Here is a 24536-nt window from a genome sequence, read left to right as displayed (position 1 = left end):
AGTCAGAGTGAACCTGAGAGCAATGGCAATTAAAGGGTGGCTCCACACTCCCCAAAGCCCGCAAGCTGAGGCCTCAGCATCGGATATAGTTTGAGGTCATATTCAGTACCCCCTTTTTAGTTTTCTATATATATAAAAGCGAAAATGCGTGTATGTATGTATGTTCGCTTTTTGTGTATGTCTGAGAAAGGCTTTTTTTCGGAAGCGCTCAGTCGGCTCGCAACTTCTTAAAACTTTTTATATCACATATAAATCATAATATCTCAGAGTTAACAAGGGAGCTCACCTGTCTATTTAATTTGCTCGACTTCGGGAAGATAAATATTCAACATTTGTCGCTCGCCGTACATGGATTAGGCTAATAAAAGCGACACTAATTCTGGCGGTATTTTCCGGCTATCGCCGGAAATGTCCAGAAGCAATCAGATTGGATCAATGTGAAAATATTTTCCTTATATCAAACAATTGCTATTCAATTTGGACAAGGGGATCTGGTGCCCCCCCCCCAAAATCTTGGGAAAACAAAAATAAAAAACGCTTTCCGCAGTAAATGAAATACTATCCCGCAGTCAAAGTTGACTTCATTAAGTCATTAAAACGTGCACCTGCCAAATCTAAGTAATTAAATGAATTCAAATGTGTTTCCGTTAGTATCTCGCGGTGGGCCAATGGTTAACGTCACATGATTTCTTTTCACACTTTAATTTCCAACTTCACCTCAAGGATTCGGGTTCGATCTTCATACTCACCAACTAAAACTTTTTATTTTTTTTATTTTACCCCCCACCCCGAAGTTTTGATTTACCCAAAACCACACACACCTCCAAACACCCGGGCAACGCTGAGTACCTCTCGCTAGTCTATATATATAAAAGGCAAAATGTGTGTGACCATTTTGTGTATGTCTTGCAAAGGCTTCTTTCGCACATGCTCCTGGGGTCGTTACTATCACGTAAAACTGTTTATATAGGTCCTATATCATAATATCTAGGATTTGGGAACGCGGGTCGTCTCTAGATTTATTTACGTCGACTTTTATGGGATTCGCGCTATTTCACTCTGTCTCCTGTTTGTCCTGCATTTTAGTATAAATACAGTGAAATTAAATTAAAACGTTGTGTTCTCGGCTTTCACACTGCTTTCCCCCCCCCCTTCCCACCATCATCTGGGGGAAGTGAAAACTAAAAATAACGATCCCGCGATGACCTCATTTAGCGTCTTCCTGTCAATCAAACCTCTTTTAATAGCTTTATAAGCCTTAACTTAACACGCTAATCAATTACTCTCACTTGTGGTCGAGACGGTTAAGTAGTTGGCTTTGGTTTCCGCGTCAAGGCTTCCGGGTTCAATCCCTCTTCCCGACCAAAACTATTTTTTTTTTCTTTTACACCTTTAAACAGCCGGGCCACAGTGGGCCCAGATCGCGAAACTTTGGAAATAGGATTGTGACACAGATTTTACTGACTTATGCGACCTAAAAAAGGCTTATTACGTCAGAATAATCATTTACAACACTGAGTACTATTGGAGCATAAATAAAATGGTTTCCAGGCTATTTTTCCCATTTTGGGGTCCAAGAATATCCCCGACTTTAGTCGGATTTGGACCTTATGATTCACCCTCGTGCGTGCATTCCAAAATTCTCAATGACTATCCATTGTATTTTCTAAAATTTTGCATGGAGTTACACTTTTATAAGGGGAAATGTAACATTCTCAGATTTTTGAAAATTATTGATATGTATGTCTATTTAGTGGTTTTCCATGGTGCTGAACTCAAAAATGGATGTTTTACACCCGAAACTGCATTGTTTGCCCATTTTCAGTAAGTTCCGGGGTCCCTGAGAGGGCCTCAATAGGTCAAAATGCCCTAAATTGGTCGAACATGACACATTTGGGCCTGTAACTTTCGATCCATTCATTTTATTTTTCTGAAACTAATGGCTAAGATCAAAGAGAAAAAAGATCAAGAAAAGAGACAAAGCATTTCAACAAGCTGAACAAGGCATTGCAAATATGATTTACAATATACTAGGGAAACAATGAATAAAACGACTCTTACCAATACATGGGTCAGTGAAATCTATACAGAACAATACCCATTTCATGGTAGACAATAGCATTGCATTAATTCAAAAGAATATCCTCTACTATCTTTTTGGGAGGTTGAACAGTCTAGCATGTGAACGAATAGTGTGATCAGTGGCACCACATTCTGTGCAATATTTCGGATGCTGGATTCGTGCACTCAACTGACATGACAGGATCAGACCGTTCTAATAACCTGCTCATCACATCTGTCAGCTGTGCAATAGGTGAGATTTTCCGAGACAAAAAATGGAGATAGTTCCGAATATCTTTGTTGTTGGCTTCTAAGCATTCCTCAGACATACCTCCAAGACCGTGACCGTCATTCAAACCAATCAACTCGACTGAGTGATGAAGTGTTCCATGCAAAGTTTGATTGATCCTGATCCAAGGAAAATTGTCGATTATGTTGTATGTTGCTGTTTCACATAAGTCCTTGAGCTTGGTCAAGTCAACTCTCTGTGTAGACGACACAACAGACAGAATAGTGGAAAGTTGGCGATGCAGAAGGAGAATGTTTTCTTGATGTTTAATGGAGGAACAACCCGAGAGCAACTCTGTGATGGCACCGAGTACCTCCTCAGAGAAAAATCGTCTCCCCTGGTTACCATCTGTTGATGTCCCACCTTTTCCATTTGCTTTGTTGCATCGATCGAGGTAAAGTCCTGTGGCATGAAGAATCGCATCAAGTACTCTTTCTCTGGATTGCCGAATTGGTTCACCAAGTGGTCCAGATTTCTGACCCAATTCTTGTAATCTATATGACATCAATACAGAACTTTCAAAAACCATGTGGTGACATTAATGTATGAATGGGTGACGCAGATGTTTGTTTGGTCCGATGTGGTAAGTGGTTTTTTAGTAAGCCCTTGACGAACTTCAAAGTCTCCTGCTTCAGTAGGCACATCGCCCTCTTCATAAACCAACTGTTCATAAAGCTTCCACGTTTCCTCTGCAGACCTTTCAATTGGAAATCCTGCAGAAATTTTTTCGCGATCTGTCCAATCTTTCGTTTCACTGATACAAAGGATGCAATTAGCTCCACCTAAACCAGATATATGTCTCTTGAATTTGAGATCTTTCATTGAGTCATGAATGGTTACCTTCACATTAACAGCATTGTCCTCCTGATATTTCACACACACACACACACACACACACACCTTCTTCTTTCAGCTCACAGCTTGCCTTGTCTGTTGTGGGTATTACGAGATTCAGGAGATCCTCATCAGTTTCAGACTCCCTGATTAGAAACAATGGTCGAAGTGTGCGGCATGAATTTGGTGTATGGTTGATCCATCAATTTCAAGTCAAGAGCTGGAGGGTCTTGGCTCAATTATTCATTGCATTAAGAGTTTCAATCCACAAATATACTGCTTTTTAGAGAATTGAAAAAGATTGTACGGATGTCGAGATATGTGAATTAAAAGTTTGCAATAATGCCCTTTATTCTACACCTTCGAATTTTTAAATATGATTTCCTGAAAATGGCTACAAATGGAAATAAATCAACTTAAAAGCATGTTTTAATGGTAGAAATTGGCTAGGATGTAGCTAACAATATTGTTTAGAGGTTATATTGATTATTCTTTGAGTTTTCCTTTTTTTTGTTGAAAATTTTTGTCTTTTAGGGGAAAATAGGGAGGAAATAATGCCATTTTTGTCAGATTTTAGAGAAAAATTCCCCAATTATCCTCTTTATATGCTCCTCCCACTCTCCTAAAACAATCAGGAACATGTTAAATCTTTTTGTCCCTTAGTGTAATTTTTGGGGATTTTTGCTGCGTTGAGTTATTGGAGCTCTGATTTTTTCATCCGAAACCTGTGACATTGGCTCTGAAATTGATCAGCAATAAACTAAAAAACGGCTAAGAGTCACATCATAAAACTGCCAGATTCTGAAAGCGTAAAGATTGTACTTTCAGAAAATACTATACTTTGATATGTGAGGAATAGCCATTTTTGACTTATTTTGGATTGAAGGTCCCAGTTTAGTCAATTTCACCCCCCGAAAAACAGCAATTTATATGCGAATTTTTCTCAAATTTCTCCATGAAATGCTGAATTTTTCATATACTCTAATCTTTTGAAAGCAATTATTCTTCTGGTATGATCCCTTCACAACCACAAACCCATAGAAAAAGAATAAACTGTCTTTTATAGCAATTTTTGGCCATTTTAGGGTATTTTTTTGCAAACGCTTGGATTTAGAGCAGCAATCTCTTGGTTACAGTGCGCGCGTGAAAGTTTTCGCGATCTGGGCAACTTCAAAATATCATAAAACAACTTCTAGTTGAGCTCTGGACTTAAGTTTTTTTTTTGTTTTTTAGGAAATTTAATGCAGAATTGGAATATGCTAATTGTGAACAAAAATGAGAGAATATTTTTTTGGCCTATTTCCACCTCTGGGCCCACTGTGCGGGCAACGTTTTTTTTATTACTTCGCTTATTCTTTAGTTTACCCCTCCCCCATACACAGGTTTATTTATGCCATTTTTTTTCTGTTTTGGTTTTTTTTTTACATCGTCTTTTTTATAATATTTAAGCAGGGTTATTAATTACCCCCCCCATACACACACACCTACAAACACCCGGGCAACGCCAGGTACCCCCTCGCTAGTCTATATATATATATAAAAGCGAAAATGTATGTATGTATGTATGTATGTATGTACGCTTTTCCTCGATGTCCACAAAAGGCTTCTTTCAGAGAAGCGATCGCTCGGTTTACAACTTCTTAAAACTTTTTATATCATCTATAAATTGTAATATCTCACAGTTAACCACGGAGCTCGCCTGTCTATTTAATTTTATTGACTTTCAAACCTTAATTATTCCACATTTCCCGCATCGGCACGCGTTACGTTCGGTTTTCGGTATAAACAAAAAGCGAAACTCGACTCTAATAACAGGCCCAGAGCCAATGAACGTTTGTCGACGTCGTCATATCAGACGGGGGAGCGGGTTTTTGAAAACAAACAAACCGATTTATTGACCTCATTAAAAACTGTCCCACACAAAATGCTTACTGCTGAATACCTATCGCCGTCACGTCAATCAAAAACGAGCACCTGTTTTGTTTTTTTTCACACTTTACTATCTTCCAACTGCGCGTCGTCAAGGCTTTGTTTTTTTTTTCACGGGCACCTGTTTTTTTTCACACACACCTACAAACAACCGGCCAACGCCGGGTACCCCTCGCTAATCTATATATATATATAAAAGCGAAAATGTATGTATGTATATATGTACGCTTTTCCTCGATGTCCACAAAAGGCTTCTTTCTGGACTCTAATCACAGGCCCAGAGCCAGTGGTCTCTAGAGAGCTAAGTAACGCTTGGTCAATGTCGACTTCATCATATCAGACGGTAGCTTTCATTTCGAGACGAGGGAGCAGGTTTTTAAAAACAAACAAACCGATTTATTGACCTCATTAAAAACTGTCCCGCATAAAATGCTAACTGCTGAATAGCTATCGCCGTCATGTCAATCAAAAACGTGCACCTGTTTTTTTTTCATACTTTACTATTTTCCAACTGCGCGTCGTCAAGGCTTCGGTTTTTTTTTCACGGGCACCTGTTTTTTTCACATTTTAGACTTCGGGTTTTTTCACACACACCTACAAACACCCAGGCAACGCCGGGTACCCCTCACTAGTCTAATATATAAAGGGCAAAATGTGTGTGCATGTGTTTGTATGTCTGTCAAAAACTTCAGACACACACGACAGATCCTTATGAAATCAATATCGTTTTAAAGCTTGATTCTTCGGATAACAAAGATCGAAAAATTAGGCAAAAACATTCATTCCTTTGCCCTCAACTTGGCAGTTTTATACAAGGAGGGGTCGATTTTTTCATCGACATTTTCACAAGTCATTATCTCTGTTGAATTGACTACACCTCATTTCAACGTTCTCAACTTCCGTTTGCACTATAGACGCATCAGCCAAGACGTTATGTTTTGTTTTTTTTTCTTCGTGTTATGGGTTCGAGCCTGCTTGCCTACTACCACTTTTTTTTTTTTTTTTACCTCTCTCTACCCAAACTGCCTAGTGTTATTTTGACCCCCCCCCTCCCATCCTTGGGGGGGGGGGCTCCTTACTAAATCACCTACACACACACCCGGGCAACGCTAGTCATACATAAAGTAAATTTGACAGTCTATAAAAATTATCTGATATTGGAGACGTTCATAATCATACTCTATTTCCAAAGAGGTTTCTTTATTTTTCAGACATAAAGTAAATTTCATAGTGTATAAGGATTATTTGATACTGGAGATATTTCCAAAGTTTCCCCTTGCTGTTATTTCAGATCTTTGGAAATCATATTAGCAAGTTTTAGTCTCTCCTCCATCAAGACCAGAGGTTTTGGGGGAAAATATCAGATATTCTGCAATTCATATGCAAAACTAGGAAAACAAATGACTACGATTGAAACATTTTATGGCTGTGAAATGAGGTATATAAATTTTACGAAAAAAATTACAAAAAATTAGGAAAAAAAATTTACACTTACTATTAGATAAATTAAGCTAAAAGCTGTTCAAAAAATACCTTCGTTTGTAAAAATATAATGGTTGGTTGCTTATTTCTAAAAAGTTTAAAAAGTGCCAAAATAGGCTCTGGATGATCCCCTTAATGCGCGACCTTAAGGGCAAATGTCACATAGTCCACTACACAATCCAGGTCATTACCTTTCCAACAAGCCTTCATTTGTTAAATTCTGACTAATAGTCGCTGAGATTTGGAACTTATAAAATTGCCAAAAAAGGTGGTATATCTTTATATAAAATTTGTTGAAAGAGGAGATGAATAATTGCAAAATCGTTCCAGAAATTAATTTTAACTGTTCTGGGACGGGTATTCTCCTAGTTAAGTATAAATTGTTGGTTCTTCTCCATTATTGTGGCAAAATTCGAAACTTGAAATACTGAATTGTCATACTGCAATAATGAAAACATCAAAAAAACTTTACAAAAAACGATAATACAGAATATTAATTATTAATGAAAGCAGTTTTACTAAATTGACCTAAGATTTTCAGTTTTTAGAAAAGATTTACCTCCCTTTCGTTACGATTTAAACTGTACTTTTTTTTAAATTTTTTTTTTGCAAAATTTAATTTCCATAATGGTTTTCGAAAACTATTTGCATTAATAATTTTCTATCTTATTTTTCATAATTTTTGGATATGTTCATTACTGTGAAATGACAATTCAGTAGATGGCATTGGTTTCACTTGAAATTTAATTTCAAATTTTGAATTTCACTACAATAATCAAGAACGAAATTGCTTAATTATACTACAAAAACTAAAAATGGGGTGGAGGATAATTTTAAAGAATGGTTGTTGCAAGATTTAAAAGTAAAAAGAAGAAAACAGTAAAAAATAAAAACTTACCTAAATCGCTTGCAGGTCTTTCCAGACCATTACTAAATAAACGACTTTCCAACCACATGGTGTTCATTTTCTCACTGTTTGACAATGGCGGACCGAGGAGAAGAGCATTCAAAGATCGGCCGACTAACAAAGAGCAAGCTCGTTCCAGGTCAAGCAACCAGGACCACTTGGAAGCAGCTACATTTTGATTTGGATCTAAATGAAAAAAATAAATAAATAAAAAAAATAGAGAAAAACTTTTTTTCTTTTTTTTTTTCGCCCCAATTTTATTTTATTTTTTTGGAATACAGCTAATTCAAAATAATTTCACCAAGAAAACTCTTTGGTATATATACATATCAGGCAAAAGTTATGGAAAATTGTCTAATAGAGTTTTAATAATAAATAAATTCCTTTATGTTGAAGCTACACCAGTGTGTTGTAGAAAACAAAGATACTATTTGGTGTTATGGGTTGGAGTTTGGTGACTGTAAATTACTTTTATTTTTTTATTAAAAACTAGCAGTGTACCTGACATTGCCTGATTGTGTTGCGGTGGTGTAATAATGGTGTAGTAAAGGCTCAATCCCATAACACGAAAGAGGAAAAGAAAGGGCAAACAAACATAACACATTAGCCAATGTTGCCATCACGCAAACAGAAGTTGCGTGCGTCAAATTTAAGCATAATCAATCCAACGTACGATGATTTAAATGCTTGGTATTTATTTGCTTCCCCACGAAAGCAAATTAGAGACAAACTCATTTTTAATGTCGGGGAAAAACCAGCTCCACCGAAAAAGGGGGGGGGCACTCTGGCAGTATCCAAATAAATGGTAATTGTCTCAGTATGAAGGGTTTCCCCTACATTGACCAAGGACCAATTTTTTTTACATGGAATTCACCACTTATCAAGGCCCAGAAGCCACTCGGGGATAAGGGTTATCGTGTGTACAGTAATCAATAGGATAATATCATAGTAATCGTTAGTATTGGAGATTTGATAAAGTGTCTTAATTAAGGGGGCGGTTCATCAGGAATTAACTTAAGTGAAACATCAATCCCAGCCTGAAGGCCAAGAAATGCTTTGCCATTTTTTCAAACAGTTTCGCTTTATATGAAAAAGCCAAACAAACACCCGAGATAACGTCATGGTGGGAATTTTGTTTAACTCGATCAAAATAAAGAAAAGAAAGGATATCCGTTTGTGAATGCAAGATATTACGATCTGGGAAGTATGTGAAAACTTCTCACGGAATCTAACCGGGGTACCTAGCGTTGCCAGGGTGTTTTGGAGGTGTAAAAGAAAAAAAGTTTTGATAGGAAGGTAGGCTCGAACCTGAAGCCTTGACGCGAAGGTGGAAAAGAAAGGGAAAAAAAAACTTGACATTTTACCCGCTTGGCCATGACGAGAGAAGTGAAAACCGTTTTAATTTAACGATTAAAAAGTTAAATGATAGATGCGTGAATTTAATGAGGTCAAGCATCACGCCATACGGGAATAAAATTAACTTTGGCTGCAAGCCAGTTTCTGCGTTTTCCTCCAAGATGTGGGGGGGTGGGAAACCAGCTCCCCCATTTAAAGGGGAGTGTCCAAATGAATAGCAATTGTCTGATATAAGGGGTTCCCCCCTGCATTAATCAAACCTCATTGCTTTTCTGAACCTCCAGCACAAGTGCCAGGGTGCATGCCTGTTCTATGGATTCAGTTTCACTTATATACTGAAAAGCCAAAGAAACACATGTAGACCAAGAAATATCACGAAAATAGCGTGTAAAAGTCGCCCAAATTAAAGATACATGTGACCTCATTTCGTACATCATAGATATTATAATCTAGACAGCATATAAAAAGTTTTAAGAATGAGTGACCCCACCGAGCACCCACCCCCCTAAAAAAAAGCCTTTGCCGGACATACAGAAAAAATGCACACACACACAATTTCGCTATAATTATTAGAGATGTCTTCAATTTTTGTGTAGAAACCTATTTTTGCCTTATATGTAAGTATATGTAAGGAGCTTTCCTGCTAATTTTAACGTTTTCATACGTTTTTGATTTTAACACAAAAAGATCATTCAAAATATTGCAAAATAAAAAAAGGTATAATTAAGCAGATCTTATTTTTATTTGCTTAAATGAGAAGATTCTGCTTCAATACAAACACACACACATGTGAACGCGTTGTTTTTGAGGGCTATAACAATGCTGTTACGGAAACGGTTTATGTAGTAAAATAAATAATGATGGCAATATTGAAGTGCAACAATACTCCAGAGTTACAAAAATTATAAAAAATCTGTGCGATGTACTTGTGACAAAATGAAAATCATATTTCAAAAATCACAAAAGAGAAAATCAAATTTTATGAATATCCGAATAGTGACCTTCTCACTTGCCACTTTGCAAAAAAATGTCAAAAGGGGAGATAACTCAACAATAATTGATAAATTCCTATTAATCGCTTAAAAATTATTTTCTTTTTTAAAAATAACTAGCTTGGGTGTCTGGCATTGCCTGGGTGTTTGGAGGTGTGTGTTAAGCAAAAAAAAAAGTGGTACTAGGCAGGAAGGCTCGAACCCAAGATGCGAAGGCGGAAAAGAAAGTGAAAGAAAACCTGACGTCTTACCCCTACTCCATGACGTGACTGAAACTTCGGAACGTTAAAATTAGGCAAAGTCAATCCAACCTATACGATGACTTGCAAAAATGGCAACGCAAAAAATCAACCCTGCCTTGTAGAAAAATGTCCAGTTGAGGATAAAGGAATTAATGTTTTTGGCCAATTTTTCGATATTTGTCGTCCGAGACATCAAGCTTCAAAATGATACCAATTTCGTGAAAATCCATCACCTCTGTCGAAAGTTTTAGGCAGACATACAAACATACATTTAAACAGGTGAGATTTATATTATAGTCAATTTATAATCAATTTACATGATTTTTAGAATATGATATTTCCATCTTATCACAGTTAAATACATCACGCTGAGTTTTTAGTTTTGATTTTCAATATTGGACAAGATCGAATATTTTCAGTTTACTTACCAGCGGGTTGAGATTCCACTGGAGATTCCTGGATGATCTGATAGGAGAGCAGGTTCCGATTGATTTTATCCAAGGAAGGTAAGAAGTTGAGCAAGTCGTGTAGCAGATGTGTAAGAACAGATTGCTGAGGGAGCAGCAGGAGGGCGTGGATTATATGGATCAACATGGCACCGGCAGGAGAATCAAACAGGATCTCTATTGGGAGAAAAGAAAAAAAAATAACATGGATTAAAAAATTGATACTTTTTACAAAACTTAACATGACTTTCTTTATGTTATATAGTAGGGTCTCTATGCCAATAAGTAGTGATTAAGTTAGCTAGTGTGAGTCTTTTTGTTTTTTTGTTTTTTTTCTTTTCATTTTTCGGGTGATATTAAATCGACAGCGTCAGACCCTCTTACAAAATAATGTTTTCAAAGATGTGACCAAGTTTCTGTTGAAAGTTTAGGCTTTCGTTAAGATTGGCACTTCTTTGTTGACAAAGCTATTCAGTGGAAGTGATGTCGGACAAATTTTAAGGTATGGATGACCAACACTGTATATAATGTAAATTCTTTTTTTTTTTTTTAAGCAAATATAAAAATAAAAGTTTTTATTCCAGCAGTTTTTATTTGAACTTTCATAACAGAACATCAACTGGACATATCCTTTTCTCTCTCCATAACGGGTTGACCTCTCTTAGTTAATACCACCCATGAAAAAAACGTAAAATAAAAAAAAGTCTTCTTTTAAAAAAAGTGTCAGAAAAAGAGAGGTTTTAATCATTTTATAAAATATTTTATAAAATTTGGTTTTCTAACATTTTCAAATTCTTTTTTTTTTTAATACATCACATTATTGAAAAACAAAATATAAACACAAACTTTTAAAAAATAATAAAACTTACCCCCAACTTTAATAAGAAGTGGTCTATTGTCTTGTATGTCGGAAATCATATGGGTACAACAGGTTATGATTTCCCCTGACAAGGGTAGCATAAGTGATAGATGGCGATGAAGAACACGGCCTGGTATTGACTGAAAAATCAAGTGAATATAAAGTGATTAGGGAGGATAGCGTCATGAAGAGCAAGCCGACAGAGGTTAAACAGACTTTCTAGTGCAGATGGGATCAAGGGGTCAAGCCAAATCAAACTGGTTGATTCGAACTTAAAACTGAAACTTTGACAAGGACAGGCATTGAGTGCATAATGATGTGTCAGTAACGTAGGGACCCATATCCCTTCTCTACCCCTAAAATAGCTAAAAAAACACACCTAGCAGATCTTAGTCAGTAAGTTAGAATTCAGTCCGAGTCCGATAGACACAGTCGTCAGATATTCTGAAAGACTTCTCGTGGAAGCCAAGAGAGGTAGCGATGTGTGGCTGATGAATCAAAAATATTCCCTCTTTCTAAGGATGAGCAGGGAATAAGGTTGCAACATTGTGAAATGAATAAAGTCCTAACTGTCCAGAGAAATGAAACTTGCGTTGTTGTTATGCATGAGAGAACTTTTGTTCCAGGAGCCAATGTCAGGACAAAAACCACTCAAGGACACGGCAACAGATGTGAAGAAGAATATAAAAGGTACTTTTGCTTTTATTTTATACCCCCCCCACAAAGGGCTGATATGCCGTCAGGTAAATACTTTATCATTATTTTCATGGCAAGTGCTCGTCTGAGCTCTAATCTCTGGTCCCCCCTCGCCAAACATTCACGAGAAACACTTGTTTGGCTGTAAACACTATCAATAATTTTCCCCACTCTTTATCTGTGCCTAAACCTTAACGTAGATTCAATGAACAAAGCTTCTTTCTTAGAAGTGCACACCTGTGGAACTCTCTTCCGTTTACCTGCTTTCCAGCTGACTACAATATGGACATCTTCAAGTCCAATGTAAACAAGTTCTTGATAAGCTGTTCCCCTTAAGTAATCCAATTTAGCAAATTTACACTTCTAACGATTACTATGATATTGCCCTTTTGACCACTGTGCACTCTTTAACCCTTATCCTCGAGTAGCCTCTTGGCCTTGATAAATGGTGATTCCTTTGTGTAAAAAAAAAAAAAAAAAAAAAAAACAATAATTTCAACTTCTGCTTTTTCTCAAATTTGATGTACGAGTCTGGTACTCTTTGATATCAGTAAGAAATTTGCAAATACAAAATTTCAGCCTGATCGCATAAACAGTTTCTGACTTAAAAATTCCATGGGAATATTTTTTTTTTTAATCATACCATACTTTAGGGCAATTGTGCAAACTAGCTAAAAGTGCTCTTTTGAGAACTACACATAAAGAGCACTTTTTTTTAGTTGCCGCAATTATCCCCGGATTTGGCACAATTACCCCAAAGTACAGTAATCATTCTAGACAAAGCATGAAGCCACTTGATATAAGGAGCAAAAAAAAAAAAAAAAAAACATTTTTTTTTTCATTTAAAATAAACAAGGCAACTTGCCATTCATACAGAAAACAGTAATTCCATGAAATAGAATTAGCCTTGTGAAATCATAATTCATATTTAAACTCAATTCTTTTTTGTTGATGATGCAGAAAACACTTTAAATGTTGAAATAACATGCTCGGACCGACAATGTACTTACGGTATCATTATTAACAAGATTTGTGCGACAATACGCCAGCAAATGCTTGTGTAATGATGACAACAGACTATGAAGATGGCGTGGAGGGGAGCTGTTATCCAAGCAGAGGAGCTGCAAAGCTTTATCACTATTTTTTTTTATTTCATTCAAAGCTTGGACCTGAAAGAAAACGAAAAGAAAAGTTAATTCATTTTTTGTTTTCATAAAAAAAACAAAAAAAAACACAAACATTACAAAACAAATTCTTGGCATTCTTTCTAATTACAATAAGTTGGTGAAAGTGATTTACAAGCATCCTGCAAGTATTTAAACATCTGTTCACTTTTTGGATGGTCATTTTGAACTGTATGATCAATTTTGTCCAAGACTAGTTTAATTGACGAAAGATCCAGAGACTGAGACAGTTAAGTCATAATTTTCCAAATTGCATTGTTTTCCTTGATTTCAGTAATATTGGCATCATTTTGAGCTGTTCTTCAGATCGTTATCCTGTTGGAAAACAAAATTTTATCTAACAATGCGGCAACCAGAGGGAATTGCATACCTCTGCAGTATTGAATGATATTCTTTCTTTCGTATTATGCCTTTCAGCTCTATAAGGTATCCAGCTATCTCTCCTCCAAAATCATTACAAATCCATCTCCATACTTTACAGTTCGAACAATGCAATTTTCACTCATTCGTTCAGAAGTTCATCTGACAAACACCATTCAGTTGGTTCCTTAACAGCTAAATTTTGATTCACCTATCCATAATACTTTTTTCCCGTTATCTATAGTCCATTTCTTGTGCTGTTCTGCCCAGCAGTTATTTCAACTTATTAGTGGTTTCCTAACCGTTACACAACCCTTAAAGCCCAGAAGAATAAAGTCGCCTCTTAACAGTAGTAACAGATATTGGCTGTTACTGAGTAGAATTCGTTTTAATTGTTAATTTCAAAGTGGTTTTTCTTCTATTCCTCTTGCTAGATGTGATCAAGTGCCTATCCTCTACAATAGATGTTAGTCTGGGCCTACCAGATCTTTTTCTGTCACTATTTAACTCAGTTTCACAAAGTCGCTGAAAGAAATAATGTACGTCATTTTTTTGATAGGCTTAATTATTTTACCAGTAACATGCTCAGAATATCCTTCTTTCAAAACAATTTCAACCCGAGCTCTTTTTTTTAAATACTAATCTGTTTCTGCTTTGCCATTTGTACCGTAGTGACATGGTTTACAAAAATAAACTACTGTAATTATAATATCTAAATAAATCTGAACTTTTGGCAAAAACTTGATCGCAAGAAAAGTCAAGCAGCAAACTGAGTAACTTTACTGTTTACTTTAAAGTTGAAAAGAATACTTTTTTTTTTTTTACTTGAAATTTGCATAATAATAACAAACAATACAGACTTGGTGAATGTGATTCTGCTAAAAATAAAATTTTGTGAAAAAATTTTGGTGGTCCCAAACTTATGATCAGTAGTGTGTGTGTTATATAGCCTGGCCAGTACCAGATAGGTGATCAATGAAGCCATCATTTTGATTTTTGTTCTTAATCATAAGGTTTTACACTACCCATATTTTTAAGTAAAAAAAATACACTTTAAAATAAGTTAAAATACAAAAAATTATCCAGGTAACTAGAAGAATAAGTTAGCTTGCCTTTGGTAAGATTTATTTGTTGCCTATTTTTTTCATCACCATTTTTTTTTTTTTGCTTTGTTAGCTATTCTGAAAAAAAAACAAAAAAAATCTAGTTTTTAATGTAGGGAAAATCGAGCTCCTTAAAAAGGAGCACTCTAGATTGGAAAAAAATAATTGTCTCAGCTTGAAGTACTTATTCAGTGGCTGTGGGCAGAAAAGATACTGCACTTTGATCCCTGTCCAAAGGTCGATAAGTTTCAATGTCACAGAGCCTTTTATAGTTATTACAAAAAAAGGGGTGATGGCTGTTTAAAAGAATATTTACCGTGTGAAAAGTGAGAGTCCTTAAGACAGTTTTCATTAAAACTTCCGCAAGTTCAACATCCATGGAGTTGTCATAGTCCGGATTAGCAGAAAAAGTCGATTCAAAAGGTTCCGCAAATCCAAGTAACGAGGCGATATGAGTGTTGTCTTGCAGACTTGCCAAGATGATATCAAGCTGCATGCGCTAAAAAAATGAAAAAGAAATTGAAATTTCATTAAAAAAAATTGAAAAATTTTGTAAAAGTGTTAAGTTATGGTAATCCATCCATGTGGATGACGTCTTTTTCATCATTTTTAGTCACGTGCAAGCGACTCTATAAGTCAGTCGGCTGGTCTGTCCGTAACACTTTTGTGCTTGGCCTTTTTGGTTAAGATCAAAGGTCTGTTGTTAATAGATGCTGTTTTTAGCTTTTTAAGCTTTTCTTGGCCTTTTGGCCACTGAAATCTTTTTTAATTGTAATTTTTTTTTCTTTAAACCGAATAAATTAAATATGAAGATCAAAGTGTAGTATCTGTTCTTACTACATGCTGTACTTATGCTTGTAACTTTGTGATATAAAGTGGGGGATCATTTTTCTGTATTAATTTAATGTAAAATGATCACCCACTTTACAACCAGTCAGTCTCAAAGCCATTCAAGTCATTCTCCAGATCATTCAAGTTGTTTTTGAAGGATTTCAGTTATTTTGTAAGCATTCAAGTCATTCTTAAGGTCATTCAATTCATCCTTAAGTTCATTAAAGTCATTCTAAGTCATTTACTTTTTATTTATTTAAGTCATTTCAGCCCATTTTTCGGTCATTTTAGTTTATCTTTAAAAATTTCATATCAATTCTACATACACGCATTCATTCATTACACGAGAGCATGCGACTAATGGCTATTGGCCTTGTTTTTAATTGACTCTGTGACTCCGTTGATGACTGTGAAGCCCAATGCATGATCTACACTGCTTTGCACAGATAGACCACAGGAAAACAGGATTTGGGTTTTGATGGTGAGTGACTGATGATGCTCGTAGGTGTCTCAGTGTGCGACGCTCTGTAGCTGCTTGCTCATGTGCGAAAATGTAGCACAATAAATATAGAACACAATCAGCTTTCCAAGAGTGAACTGTTTACAAAAGGGTTGCCAACCTATGGCACATCTGCTGGCAACAGCACATTACATGATTACATAAAATCTACTGTTAAGGGCATTGCAAAATAGTTGGATCATACTGCTTACTCAATCCTCTACCTGCTTAAGAATCTCAAATAATTAAATTTACATGGGGCCAGATAGTTGTGGTAAACAAGTTATTTTCAGTATTGTTTTTCTGAATATTTGAGATCAGGGTTGATAATACTTATACGGATTCTTCAGGCTACTGCTCTCATCTTGAGTGGTATTTTCACATTTTGGTCAATGTAATCTACGACCTTCTCTAGGTGTATTTTGTTAAACTCTGGAATCTGCATGGAATTTCGAACTGAAATTTATATAATGCATGAAGGTAGCATCCTTTCATCCTATCAGCAATGACTGGGTAGAAGTCTAAATAGTTTGCAATTGTATTTCAGGTGTCATTCGCACTGAAAATTGAACCTTCAACCTCCAGAAGAATGAAACTTACAATTGAATTTTACCAAGTACTTTATCTACTATGACATGAATTTATAATTCCAAAAAAAATACTGAATTTCAAGTAAAACAAATGGTATCTACGTAATCTTCATGTCGCAAATAGTAACATATCCAAAATTACGGAAAACGATAAGGCAGAAAAATAATTATTCAAGATTGAATTGGAAAGTTAAAATTTTCAATTTTTCACGAATTCAATCAGTTATTTTTTTTTTGTCTATCCTGGTTATCTCCCTTAGATTTAATGATCCGTTGACATAAGCACCTAAATTTTTTTTTTTTTAATTCAAACAGTCAAAAAAAGTTATTTTTAAAAACTTCACAAATTATTTATATACATTGTTTCTTTTTGTTTTCTGAATAAATTCTGTCCTTTACAAATTGTGTTTCAACCAAGTTACTTTCCTTTTTGCTTACGTCACGTGACCCAATATGTCCAACCCAGCATGTAACCTTATCGAAACTATTTTTCACAAATAATTATTTCTCTACCTGATCAATTTCAGTCATTTTTGGATATGCTACTATTTGCAACATGAAAATTACATAGATACCATTTGTTTTTCTTGAAATTCAATATTTTTTCATTATTATATTATAGAAGCACCAATATCAATTTCATGTATTCATATGTAAGGCCAAGTGATACTCCCTACCAACAACCGCCACCCCAACACCTAGCACCATTCTCGTCATGTTATCTTCTCTCACATTGGTGATTCCAGAGAGCACATGCAGTGGCTTATAAGTGTACTTTCACCTAGCAATTCTCACTATACACGATGTCCCAATAGAATGTATACACTCTTTAAATTATTTCAACTTGCTACATGAATACGCTATACCAGGTTCCCAAGACATGTTAAGGAATAAAGAATGGCATTTCCAGCAGGATGGAGCACTTCCCCACTATCATCATGGCGTAAAAGCATATTTTGATAGTCATCTGCGAAACAGATAATTTGGACAAAGTATCGAGTACTGTTCACGCTCACCGGATTTTTCTCTTTTTGGGATGATGTGGAGGGCATGTTAAACACAGGGTTCACACCACAAAACAGGCTACAATGAATGAGTTGAAAGCAACCATTGAAAGAAGATGTGTCAACATACCAATTGAATTGATTAGGGATATTTTCGATCCAATCAATGAGCGTTGTCAGCTGTTCATGGACCACAATAGCTAATAATTTAAACCCTTTCGATAATTAGCCGGTTTCTATATTTGTTCACAGTATTTTGATGGATGAAATTTTTCTTTCTTATAATAAATGTTGGTTTTATGGTCATTTAAAGAATGTATACATTTTATTGGGACACCCTATATATAAAACAGTAAATGTATGTGTGCATCTGTGTGTAAATATTTAACTGATAAACTACTGGTTACATAATAGTTAATAAATTAATAAATATAAATTAGTACAAACAGAAAGTTAAGGGTGAGTAGAAAGTAGATCTTGCGTTTACTTTCGACAGCCACATAACTCACTTCACCTATTTTGTCCTTTAGTCCTCATATTCATCTAGCAATTTTATATACATAAAACAGTAGAGATGTGTGTGTGTGTAAATATTTAAATGATAAAGTTTTTGACTTCAAAGTAGTATTATCTTTTGTTTTTGTTTTATTTAGCTCATTGCATCAAGTGGCTTCATACTTTGTCTGGAGCACAATTTCCATAAAATAAATAAAAATAAAACACTCACAAAAGAAAACAAACTGCAACACATTCTGAAAATATCAGTTGTACTCTTAGTATATGTGTGATAACATGGCAGAAAATGCTAACGTCCACATCTTAGTTGTTGGCTATAGCCAACTCTGGTCAGTCGACTAAAGTCAGTCCATCTCAGGTCTGCCAAAGTTGTCCTGATCTACTTAGAGCCACAACTTTCTGTCAAGTCAAGGCAGTTCATAAGACTCAAGACATCCTGTTGCTAAACTCTCTACATAGTACCCCTGCAACTTAGGTCCCTGATAGTAGCCCCCTACATCAAAGTGCCAATGTACCTTGTTTGGGGTGAAAATGTAAAAAAGACTCGCTCCCACTCCTAAACTTCCAATCTTAAATATGTAGCGTCTTTTGTGCCAGTCACTGCCACACCTTGATTAACAATCATATGTCAACTTTCTTTTAGTGAGTCACCTCCTCCCATTGTTTTTCTACAAACCTCGCTCCTTATACTTTTGTTCTAATGATCAACTATTTCCAATTTTTTGTTATAGTTTTCTTCTTTTTTTTTTTTTTGAATCACTTCCTAACACTTTGGGGAAGGGAGACATCCATAGTATCACATGTATATATATATATATATATATATAAATGCCTTACCTGTCCTCGAGAAAGTGTGTCCCACCGGTCATTTCCTTGTGGAAGAAGAGAGTGCAAAAGCTCCATCCTCTCTTTTAAAGGCGGCAATAGTAATGGTGCACCAATTGACAAGGTCTCGATCACAGCCTGCAAGGAAAGAAAAAGTACACAAACTAAAAACATAAAAAGATACACGAGTAACAATAATTTGAGAGTGTTGCAGCAAAATCTGATGTTTAACCCAAAAAAATAATCTGGTGCTTGTCCAGAATTCCACCTAATTAAAGACCAAAAATACAGATAAGTCTTTTAAAAATAATAAAAAGATAGACAATTCTTACACAGAATCCCACAAAGCTTTACTTGAATGTTTGGAGATTGTCTTTTTAAGGGTTCCAATTTGGGAGGAAGATTTTGAGAGGAACATTTATATTGAAAATTCTCGAGTTGAAAGCTATGTTAAATTCCAGATGAGTTTATGATGGGTAGCTATTCTGTATGAGCCCATGAGATGAAGAGTTTATAGTGGGTAGCTGTCTTGAACATGCCTTGGACGTCATAATTTTGCAGCCAAAGAGCAAAAGAGGTTTCTCGTGTTGACACGAAAAAATTATGTGCCAATACGCTAAAAGGTTCAATATTTTTATGGAGCAATTCTGGTTTCTGATTGGTTGCTAACAGAACTTAGCTCCATTAGATCAATCAGTTCCTATCGCCTGTGTCTATAAGTAGACACTTGGTGATCATATCCTATTATATCGAAAATATTGCAACAAAATTTGTTTTTAGATTTATATTTAAATGTGAGAGGATGAGAGAAATGTCGGATGATAAGCAAATAAAATCAAAAGCATAAAACCACCAAAGAAATATTTTATCTAAAAGTGGAAGTTTACATAGATATGTAAACATAGAATGCTTGTTAATATTTTTTAGAGTCCCTATAGAACAACAAGGATTTATTAGCTGTGATACTGAAGAAATCTGAACCAATAATTTAAAGGCCGTTAATTATCCATGGACGTGAAAATCATAATCCAAACTTTCCCACTCATTTACACAAATTATAGTTGATTAAAGAGTTAATATTCATTTGTTTTCATAGTACAGGATGGAATGATAAAATTGTCGCACTAGAAAAGATGACCTGATACCATTTCCGTTTGATGAAAAACAGTTTTCTTTCTTTGTTGCAGACCATCTACTAGTTTGCCAGTTATATACAAATCCCAAGAGCAATAGGAGCCTTCTATCATGTCTGAAAGTGACACAATGTTCAACGAGCGAGATCAGAGATGCGCCACAACACATGCTCTTTACCTATCCAAGTTATGACAACAGGACCATTGCCAGCACCTTCAAAATGCATGGCTGGATTACCATGAATAACAGGGACATGCCCTGAGTGATGTAAACAAAGTTTCTAGCCACAGTTATGGTCTTTGGTGTGGTTTCAAATGAGGCCACATTATACCACCTTAGATCTTCTAAGTCGGCTTGAAAGTCAACACCAAAGTGTACTTGGATGTGCTGAAGAGTGTGGTGATCCCCTGGTGCACTGGCAAACCCTGGGTGTGGCAGCAGGACTCGGCACCGGCCTACAAGTCCAAAGAGACCCAGGCTTGGCTTCAAAAGGAGTACTATGACTTTGTACTCTTCTCTCACTGTCCTCCCCAGACCTGAACCCGCTGGACTACTTCATTTGGTCATGCGTCGAGAACATCACTAACATGACCTCCCACAACACCAAAGCCAGCCTAATCACCACCATATGCCGAGTATTCGCCAGACTTTCGCTCACAAAGGCATTTTCCAAATGCCGAACCTGTAACGAGGCAGTGATTGAGGCTTAAGGCGGCTACATTAAATAGATGTCAGCTCTACTTACATAATCAAGTTACCTGGACTGATTTTTTTCAAAATAAGTTTTAAAATAAAGCTGTAATGTTATTTTTTTCAGGGCGACACTTATCATTCCACCCTGTAAGAAAGAAAGTCCAGTGAGAAAAGTCAGGAATATTTCAATGGACAAGTTTATACATTAGTTTGTGAAGAGCAGACGATATTGAGAAAAGTTAATGAATTGTGTGTATGTGTACTCATGCCCATATGCTTATGTGTGTATGCATTAGTTGAGGTGGCAACAGCTCCAAGAGTCAAAGGGGGCAAGGCAATGAAAATGTTAACTCTTGTGTATTTCAGCTCAACTGTTTATTCAAGAAAAATCTTTTTCCTTTATTGCATTCAAGGTAAATTGAAAACAGCAAATTCTACAAAGCCAGAGAAATGCATCTGATTGGTTTAAAACATTATTTGTTTTTACTAATTCAAGTGAGCATATGCACAGAGAGATCTGTGCAGAAATGAGTTTAAGCATTTTTGTTTTGGACGCCAAAGGCTGAACTTTGCTCGCTACAAAAGAAACAATGTCGATCGTTTTCAGCAAAATTATTAAAATGAAAAAAAAAAGGACATTTTCTGCAAATATTTCCATGAATAATTTTAAAACAGAAAACAATTTAAATCCAATTTCTTATTCACTTACCTGCTGTACCGATGGAGGTGTATCAATATCGAGGAGTCTGAACAGCAAATTTCGGAATGGTCGAGAGTGATCCCCCAGAATTCCTTTAGATACTCCACTAGCCTGAGCGAGGGACAAATGGGTACCAAGAATTTTCAAGCATAAATGGATAAATTGGCAGTGATCCCTTTAAATAATAAAAAAAATAAAACTTATACATACATTTGAAATCAAGAAAATCTCTTCTTTAAGTTCTTATCCAGAATTCCCCCATATTAAAAGCAAAAAAAACAACAAATCTGTATGAGGTGCATAAGAAACCAAAATATATTCCAAAAATTATGTAAATTGATTAAACACTTATTTTTATCGAGAAAATCAGTTTTAAGCAATTAATGGGAATTCATAGGCACTACAACACAAATCTAGTAAGCATGAAGTATTGTTGAATTTTCTTCCCTTTGTTTCTTGAGATATTTTTCAAAATGGCAGATGACACTCATTTTTTGAATACTCATAAAATTTGATTTTCTAATCTCTATATAAATAAAATGAACTCATTTTTTCCCCGTCTGATTTTGACTTTAATAGGATTAAAAATCAAGATATTTCATGCAAATATAATATGCACAAACGGCAGAACAATATCTGAGGTGTGTTATAGGCTTATTATTTCTCAAATTCCTCGAAAATCTTAGATTTCTATACTTTTTCTGCTGAGAAGTCACGGCCAAAATCGGTTAAGATCAATGGAAGTGGTAAAATATTTTCTCTCTAATAAATTCCTCCTCCCCCTGCCACCACTTAACACCGTTTGGGGATCGTTCACAAGGAACAGTTGAGAAGAGAACACCGGTTTGGCTTCGTAGTTCTTTCATGTGAAGTTATTTAAAATCACTAAACTAAGCTGCAGTGCTCTGTGGCGTAGTGGTTAGGGTGCTGGACAATTCACATTATATTTTCACGTTCGCGCCGACCTACCGTAGTCGGTTTTTTTTTTTTTTTTTTTTTTTTCCTAAACAACTGGAATGGAATTTTCTTGGTGGCCGAACTGTTAACGTTGCAGATGTTTTTTTTTTTTTTGTTTTTTTTTTCACACTTTATTTTCCTACTTTTACTCATGACTCCGGGTTTGATCCTTCCTACTTACCTACCATAACATTTTTTAAAACTCCCCCCCCCCCCGTCCCGGAAACAAACATTCGGGCAACGCCGGGTAACCCCGCTAGTTTAAAAAATAAAATTATTTGATCAATTTTCATGATTTTGGAGTATGATATCTCCATTTTTTCATGGGTATGTAAATCATACAGATTTTTCTTTCTTTTTGTTTTTTTGATATAGGGAGAATTCTCGACAATAACCCTTGTTTATTTTGAAATATATTCATTTTAAAAATAATTTCATGTTAAAAAAAAAAGAAACCTTCAGCATTTCTGATTTTTCTAAATCTTTTACAGATAATTATTGAAATAATAAAAAATACTTGGTGCTTTTTCATGGTTACATCTATATTGAATATGAACAAAAAAAAAATAGCTAGATTACTTCATGATGTACTTACTTGTGAGTAAAAAACACCATTCACAAAAAATTATGCATATTAATCCAAATGCTTTGTTCTTATAAAATAAATTCAACTTTTAGCCGTATGTAGAATATTGCCGCCATTATCATAATAGTCATAATTCGCATTTGAGGAAAAAAAAAATAAAATAAAAAATAAAACAAATTTCTCTCTTAAAAGTTTTAATTATCTCCCTTGACATTCATAATGCCAATAATAGTGGCAATATTTCATGTATGGCTAAAGTTGACTTTATTTTATAAAAATAAAACCATTTAGTGTTAAGGAAGTGGAATACAGTGTAACCCGGATATAAGAGATTCTATCTGGTCCCAAATTAGAGCCTGTGTTAATGTGTATAAATTCGACCCGGATATAAGAGATTTTCCTGGGTTTGTTTGTTTTTCTCCCCCCCCCCCTTCATGATATAAGAGAGTTTGTTTTGAGTGACATTGTGATGTCATAATCAGTCAAACAGAGGTGAGAGAGAGAGTAATATTCAATGACTTAATCTTGACCAGTCTAGAGACACAGTGTGTCCAGTCTGTGTCTGTAGGAGACCCCCCCCCCACGTTATGATTTTGCTTTGTGTGCCTAAGGGTAGCACCGCCTGCTTTTTTGCCGACTTTGCTTATTGTTGCATTGATCTGGACAACACTTTCACTTTACTCATTGTTCTGTGGAGACAGAAGTTTGTTTGTTAATTTTGCCACTGAAAACCATTTGCTTGCGATCCTTGCGATTAGTGATGTTAGCGTCTCAATGAAAAACTCTGAGCATTACTGAACAGTTTGGAGCTCATCGACGATATCAAAGTGAAGAAACTCAAACTAGCCACTGCAGGCATGGAGCAAGCAGATTTTGATGAATTTATCAGCTTCGTCAACAGTACACAATGTTATGGAGAACTGACCGACATGGACATCACACGTGGTATAAAATCGAATGATCAAGATTTTGATGAAGATGATGATGCTGAAAGCATAAGTTCTGAAGTTTCTGAAAGAGACAAACCAGTATCAAATTCTATGGCTGCATTGAATGAGCTTAAAACCCTGACAGCCTACTTTGAAACAAAAAGCATTGAAAATGATTTACAGACTGTATGAAAGTGTTCATGATGTTAACAGAAAGATTTTTGTACAATAAAAAATGATTGACTTTTTTAAAAACAAATTTTTGACTGAATTTGTGAAAACTGATTGAAAATGTATTTTTGTCTGTGTTTTTTATGTCTATAACTGTTAAATAAACTCGTGTTCTGGGCGTAAAAAGCATTATATGATGTATTCCCATACTTATCCAAATAAGATATACAAAACCCAGATATAAGAGAACCCGACAGCTAGCTCTCTCTCTCTCTCTCTCTCATATCCGGGTTACACTGTAAACAGATCCCAATGGAGAGGCCAGCAAACATATCAAACTCCCTAGATGTGATGGTGCATC

General features: G+C 35.5%; 1 protein-coding gene across 4 annotated transcripts in view; it reads right to left on the bottom strand.

The window, feature by feature from the left end:
• The window catches only part of LOC145248252 (putative E3 ubiquitin-protein ligase HERC1), a 335131-nt gene that overhangs the window by 205427 nt on the left and 105168 nt on the right, over positions 1 to 24536 (bottom strand). For all 4 annotated transcript variants that reach the window (XM_080110122.1, XM_080110124.1, XM_080110123.1 and 1 more), the window contains exons 13-19: positions 21542 to 21707; positions 19018 to 19143; positions 15057 to 15239; positions 13104 to 13262; positions 11408 to 11537; positions 10521 to 10715; positions 7494 to 7688 (exon numbers count right to left, since the gene is read on the bottom strand). In XM_080110122.1, coding sequence (XP_079966248.1) covers positions 7494 to 7688; positions 10521 to 10715; positions 11408 to 11537; positions 13104 to 13262; positions 15057 to 15239; positions 19018 to 19143; positions 21542 to 21707 — 1154 coding nt within the window. The remainder of the gene's footprint in view (positions 1 to 7493; positions 7689 to 10520; positions 10716 to 11407; positions 11538 to 13103; positions 13263 to 15056; positions 15240 to 19017; positions 19144 to 21541; positions 21708 to 24536) is intronic.

Source organism: Euprymna scolopes, chromosome 26 (assembly GCF_053919585.1).
Source record: "Euprymna scolopes isolate OS-2025 chromosome 26, ASM5391958v1, whole genome shotgun sequence".
Classification (NCBI taxonomy): domain Eukaryota; kingdom Metazoa; phylum Mollusca; class Cephalopoda; order Sepiida; family Sepiolidae; genus Euprymna; species Euprymna scolopes.
This window is presented reverse-complemented; position numbering and strand designations above follow the sequence as displayed.